A 7,075-nucleotide genomic window follows, 5' to 3' on the forward strand; every position below is an offset into this window, starting at 1 on the left:
TATGATATGATATGATATGATATGATATAGCATCTGATGGTCTAGAACTGTGTGCCTTCGGGGTATGTGGTTGTTTCTGATATGATAGAAAAGTTTAACAATCTACGATTTTAGATATTTACAATGAATTGTACTATATTCAGTGAACTTGCTGTGTCCTCAGCCAGCTTCAGTCTTGTTTTAGCTCACGTTTCCTCTTCCTGTGTTAGTAATTTTATTTCACCTGTAAATATTTCAGAATACATCTCCAAAATGTAAGGGCTTTAGAAAGAAAGCACAGGCAGCCCCTAGGTCACGAAGATCTGACTTACAGGTTTTCTAGACAGTGAATCCTAGTAAGAGCAGACTTGACTCCTCTTTGTTCCAGGAAGCAGCTGTATTTGAACTGTATTTGAACTGTCAGAACAGAGCAAGGGAACACTGCATGGTTCAAAATTGGGAAGGGCGTACTCCAGGGATGCATCTTATCTCCATGCCTTTTCAACCTATATGCAGAACAGATTATCCGGGAGGCTGGGCTCTATGAAGAGAAATGTGGGGTCAAGATTGGTGGACGATTTATCAACAATCTGCGTTATGCAGATGACACAACCCTGCTTGCTGAAACTGAAGAGGACCTGAAGCACCTGCTACAGAGGGTCAAGGACTGCAGCCTACAATATGGATTGAAGCTCAATGTCAAGAAAACAAAGATTCTCACCACTGGACCAATTGGCAGCATCAGGATGGATGGTGAAGAGATTGAGATTGTACACAGCTTTAGTTTGCTTGGCTCCACAGTCAACACTCTTGGCACCAGCAGCCAGGAAATTAAAAGGCGCATTGCCATGGGAAAGTCTGCTGTTAGGGACCTCTCTAAAGTACTGAAGCAATTGTGTCTCTCTGGAGACCAAGGTGCATTTGATACAGGCCATGGTCTTCGCAATCACTTGTATGCATCAGAGAGTTGGACAATGACCAAGGAGGATAGAAGGAGAATTGACACCTTTGAGCTGTGGTGCTGGAGAAGAGTTTTGAGAATCCCATGGACTGCTAGGAAAACAAACAGATTTGTCTTGGAAAGGGTTAAACCAGGCTACTCCTTGGAGGCAAGGATTCTGAGGCTCCATCTAACATACTTTGGACATGTTGTGAGGAGAGACCGGGCCTTGGAGAAGGACATCATGCTTGGGAGGGTGAAGGGACAGCGCAGGAGGGGAAGGCCCTCTATGAGGTGGATTGATTCAGTGACTGGGATAATTGGGATGGGAGTGTCAGAGACAGTGCGATTGGCACAGGACAGAGCGGAGTTTAGGGCTGTTGTACATAGGGTCGCTATGAGTCGCAAGCGACTCGACGGCACATAACAACAACTAACAACCTCTTAGTTATCATCCCAGACCCACAGCACCATCCACCAGCTTTCCATTGAACCAACCTACTCAAAACACATCCTTCATCATGAGTCACCTTCACATGCTGCATGTGCAGCTTTTAAGTCCTTGGAAAAGCCGGTGCTTAAGATGAAATAAAAATTATATGATCTTGTTTCAGTTTACCTACAGATTCTTAAAGACATAGGAACACATCTCATTTGTAAACCAGGGGCTGCTGTACTTCTGAACAGTACAGCATGTTTATTTTCTCTTTAATGTTTTGTAAATGTTGTTGTTATGTGCCAGCAAGTCACTTGTCACTCATACCAACCCTATGTACAACAGCCTTTAACTCTGCTCTGTCCTGAGCCAATACAACCGTCTCTGACACACCTACCCCCACTCCTCCAGTCACAGAACCAATCCACCTTATAGAGGGTCTTCCTCTCCTGCGCTGTCCCTCCACCCTCCCACACATGACGTCTTTTTCCAAGGACTGGTCCCTCCTTGCAACATGCCCAAAGTATGTAAGACGAAGCTTAAGAATCTTTGCCTCCAAGGAGCAGCCTGGTTTAACCCTCTCTAGTATGAACCTGTTCGTTTTTTTAGCAGTCCGTTGTATATTCAATCCTCTTCTCCAGTAAATGTTAGTACTTAATATTTTCACGTACACTTGCATCAGTATTAATTTTATTGCAGTTCATAACCTTGCCAGCAGGGGGCACTTGAAACCTGGAGGAATGTGTGTATATGAAGGCGGGATGAACATTTCAACTTCTAACATAATGCCAAAGTAATTTATCTCTCCCAACTCCTTTTTAAAAAATCTCTTTGTTGTATCAGATGCAAAGCAGAAGATGCGCCGAGCCTGGAAGCGTTGGTTGATCTATGTGGTGGTTCGTAGGACCAAACTTGAGATGCAAACTGCTGCCATGGAGTTTAGGCACCGGAGCATCTTGTTGTAAGTGCAGTTAGTTGCTTTACTGAACAACAGCCCATGATTTACATCGGCTTTGCCATCTGTTGTTTTGAAAACCCACCTTAAAATGATGCTTCAGAATAAATGGGTTGGGTGGTCACTTGGCATCCTGCTCGGACCATGCAATAAAGGCCTGTTTGTTTACAAAACAAAAAAGAATAAATGGGTTGGGTTAAATGAAAAGGAGAATGAAACACCAATAAGATGTAAATAATGACATTGAACAATTGTAATTAATGAAATGTATATGAGTGATTGAAAACAAATGAAAAATAATTTTTTCAGCACAATCCAGGCCTAGTCATTATTTATAAGATCAGCTGTTTAGGACTGGATTTTTTTTTTAGTTCTTCCTGTGTTCTATGGGGAGTTCTGGTGGCCTAGTGCTAAGGAGTTGCACTGCCAATCCAAAGGCAGGCAGTTCAAATCCACCAGCTAGTCCACAAGCGTCTCCCTCTTCACTGTTTACCACCTCTGAAACCTACTGGAGGGTCACCTATGAGTTGATACTGACTCACTGCAACGAAACAACAATTGTGTTCTCTAAACCCTCTATTAATTTTGTGTATGCATGTTGTAATTTTTTAAGTGAAGTATCTTATTTGATTTATAAACTATGGTACAAGTACTGTTGTATACAGATTAAGAGATGAAGGCACACAAAGGTTAAGTGACTTGTACAAACTGGTATGAGTTGTAATTGACAAAACAAGGGCTCACCTCTCTCCACTTTTCCAATACTGAAGCCCATGCTTTTAACTATGACCCTGGGCTTGTCATGATGATCTGCTTTTTTAATGGGATTGATTCCATTATTCATTGTCTGTTGTGTTCCTCTGGGATCCTGGATAGTGAGATATTAAAAGCTCACCCCCTGCCCAAAAGAACTAGCCACTGTACACAATATGGATAAGAGCAGAAAGTTAGACCTAGACAGACTTATTAAGGATTTTAAAAGAATAAATATCCAATTTTAGAGCGTTAGCGTCTTTAGGGAATATTTTCTTATCATATATTCATTTATTCATTGTAAACTTAAGAGCTTATAGTATCCCAGGCACTGTGTTGGATACTGGACTGCATTCAGGCAACTTCAATTCCTTAAGTGCTTAAAAAGATCACAGTGCAAGACAGATTGAATTTTGGGAGTTGGATTATTCTTGTAAGCATGGCCTGAGTTAGAAGGAAAGAGAACTCTGAGTGGGTTAAAGTGACCAGGAAAAGTGGATGTTTAATCAGGCTGCAGACTCACACTCCCTAGTCATGGTTTTCCTGCAGCCAACTGAAAAGAAACAACTAAAATGAAAATCTGGCCTGTCAGTAAGAAAACCACCACTTGTTGGCTCCAGTTGACCAATAGTTGTCAGACTCCAAAGCACTCAATTTATAAATGCTGGTAATAATTCATGTGTTTAAAAATTGTGTAAGCCAAGCAGCAGCATTTCTGCAGTGTCTGAGGTTGAATCTGACCTCGGAGCCCTCAGCAGCCCAAAATCTGCAGTTCAAGGGCTTTTTATGTTCATGTGCCCATCTAGAGATGGTACCACGAGACCCAAAGACTTGAGCTGACTCTTTTCTCATTGGTCCCATCTATGGTTTGCTCTTTAACAGGATATGGTGGAGGGAGTGGAGGCGGTGCCTAGAACAAGTCCACATGGCCGGTGCCCGCCATGCCTCAGCTGTGAAGCACAGAGACAGGACTCTCCAGCAGCAGGTGAGTCCAGCAGGCTGCTGTTTGGAATTCTCTGTACGTGGCGCAAAACTCCCCCTGACACGCACAAACAGTGTCAGATCTCAAGTAGAGAGCAAACCATCAGGTTGCTCCTTCTCCACTTGCCCTTACAGAGGCTCAGATAGCTTGAGGGAGAGGGTGAGAAACAATATAGAGGGGTAAGCTCTTCAATAGAGGGTTTGTCCATACACCATCTTGTCTTAGATGTGATTATTGACTTTTTAAGTGTTTCTCCTAATGATGGAGAGGTTTAAAAATTGTTGTTGTTATTGTTATGTGTCATTGAGTCACCTGTGACTCATAGCGACCCTATGAACAACAGCCCTAAACCTTGCTCTATCCTGTGCCAATCGCACTGTCTCTAACATGCCTACCCCCAATACCCTAGTCACTTAGTCAATCCATCTCATTGAGGGTCTTCCTCTCCTGTGCTGTATCCCCACTCTCCCAAGCATGACGTCCCTCTCCAAGGAATGGTCCCTCCTTGCAGCATGTCCAGAGTATGACAGATAGACCTTCAGAATCCTTGTCTCCAAGGAGTAGCCTGGTTTCACCCTCTCCAGGACAAACCTGTTCATTCTCTTAGCAGTCCGTGGTATATTCAATACTCCTCTCCAGCACCACAGCTCAAAGGCATCAATTCTCCTTCTGTCATCCCTAGTCATTGTCCAGCTTTCTGATGGATAGCATGCAGTTGCAAAGACCATGGCCTGGACCAGGTGCACCTTAGTCTCCAGACTGACATCATTGCTATTCAGTACTCTGGAATTAGCTAAAAAAAATGTTTAAAGAACTAGCAATGTCTTCATTACTGTTTTCCTATAATGAATTAGAAAAGAATTAGGAGACAAGGGAAACTAAGACTGAAATGGGAACCTGGCCTTTCTTTCTGTGTTGTTTACTTGTCTTTGAGGTTTCTCTGGGGGATAGTTTTTGGTCATCTGTGAAAGGCCACCTGGGAGCTGGGCAACATTACATGCTAATTGCATCTTCTGGGAGTCATTCTTGTCAGCCTGGTGTAAGATGGCTACAACCAGTCAGAAGAGAGTATGACCACCAGCCACATCCTGCCTAACCAGCAGCTATGACACAACCCACCTAAGGGTCCTGAGTAGCCCCATATATGGGAACAAGCAGAGGGCATCCAATCAGCGTCCCCCATGGAGGGCTGACCACCGAACAGACCACCCTATCTCCAGCCCCATGCATGTAAAACTTTACCTGTAGCTTCCCCACATACAACTTTACTGCCTTACTCAGCCTTTCTCAGCCCAAGACAACAAACCTGCCAGAGAGCTGATAATAAACTCCTTTGTTTCACTTCATCTGATTCTCTGCGCCCTTTTTACCTTACAACCTGTAAAGGTCTAAGGCCTGACCACAACTGTGGTGTGATGACGCTCCCTTATGCATTTTATTTACTTAGCATTTCTGTCACTTTCTGTGTCTGCGGGATATTTTTAGGGCCACAAGATCACTTATAGAGAAAAGAAGAGGGAAGGATAAAAAATGGAGGAAGAGATTTTCTATTACCCAGTGTTAATAAATGTAAAATAACTTCTTAGTCCCTGCAAACCTATGTAGAGCATATGAAAATCACACCAGCAGTCTGTGAAATCAGGGTCCTACTCCACAGGCTGGGTCTTACCTGTTACTTGTTTTCGTAAATAAAGGTTTTATTGGTGCACATCTCTGTCTGTATCACTTACATCTTGTCTATGTCCACTTTCAAAACTTCAAAAGCAAAATTGAGTAATTGTGACAGACTATATGACAAAGACTGTTTTAAAGAAAAATGTACTGACCATTGAGCTAAATATGCAGAAGGTCTTATGAGACAGTAGCAAGCAAGTAACTGTTTTTTGTCATTGTTGTTGTTGTGTTCTGTTGAGTCAGAACCAACTCATAACTGACTCTCCACTGAGTTGTAATAAATCATACAGGAGGGTTTTTCTAAAAACTCAGTGGATTTTCTTTGTGGTGGTGGTGGTGGTGTTGTTATTTTTGGGTGTTGGGATTTTTTTCCCCTTTTTTGTGTGTGTATTGTCAAATCATATCTGACTGGCACAGGAGGAGATTGCCCCTTCTTCTCCAGTGGAGGATCTGGTGGGTTTGAACCTCATGCCTTTCAGTGAGTTTTCAGAGACAGTAAATGACCCAGGAGTGTATTGCCCATCTTTTTCCAGCAAAGCTGATGAATTTGAACTGCATGCCTTTAGGATTGCAGCGCAGATTCTTACAACTAGGCTACCAGAGCTCCCTCTTTTTGCCACTTGTAGTAAGAATATAAAAAACAAGAGAAGCAGTAGCTGTAGTATTTACTTGTGCTAGGCACTGAGTTAAGAGCTTTCTATGCAGTAATGCAGACAGCCTGACAACTGCAGAGCCATGCTCTTTGCCCTGCTGTCGGGTCTTTAATTGCCTGGGAGCCTCAGGACGGGGATGGAGCCGACTGACGGGGACATGACGTTGACATTGGAGCCTGATGACACGGATTTTTCCCGTCATTTATGGATCACAACAAACGTCAGTCTGGTGAGAGCTCTTTCCTTTCCCTGGACTGATGTCTGGTGCTCAGGACAGTCCTTCCTTTAAGGCTGTCGTCAGAACTCACAATATGTTTGAGCATTTTTGGTGAGTGCAGGATTTCATAGTGTAAGATTAAATTTGATTTACAGAAACACCCAAAAGGCCTTCACAATCAAACACAATGAAAACCTTGAGAAGTGAAGACAGTAGTAACATGGACCAAAACATTATAAAAGACCTGATGATGCCTTTTTTCTTGATCTTCCATCTCTATAACCTAGGCAGGGCAGAGACTGTGATACACATGAACTTTTAAAAACATAAACTTTTTATATTTCAAACATGCTATTGGTAAATGCGATAGTTGTAGTCCTTGTGTTAAGCCAGCTAATTGAGGGTCTTTTTCTCTTGACTATCTGCCTTCCAAAATGTGAAGACTTTCTAAGGATTTAACCCTCCTAATAACTTATCCATCCTTGC

At 42.7% G+C, this 7,075-nt stretch overlaps 1 protein-coding gene across 1 annotated transcript in view; it reads left to right on the top strand.

The window, feature by feature from the left end:
* Positions 1–7,075, top strand: part of SFI1 (Sfi1 homolog, spindle assembly associated (yeast)) — a 129,651-nt gene that overhangs the window by 74,305 nt on the left and 48,271 nt on the right. Inside the window, exons 7-8 of the mRNA XM_006894888.1 lie at positions 2,199–2,316; positions 3,946–4,048. Of these exons, the coding sequence (XP_006894950.1) occupies positions 2,199–2,316; positions 3,946–4,048 (221 nt within the window). The remainder of the gene's footprint in view (positions 1–2,198; positions 2,317–3,945; positions 4,049–7,075) is intronic.

Source organism: Elephantulus edwardii, unplaced genomic scaffold, assembly GCF_000299155.1.
Source record: "Elephantulus edwardii isolate Elephantulus edwardi_28Jun2011 unplaced genomic scaffold, EleEdw1.0 scaffold00151, whole genome shotgun sequence".
NCBI lineage: Eukaryota > Metazoa > Chordata > Mammalia > Macroscelidea > Macroscelididae > Elephantulus > Elephantulus edwardii.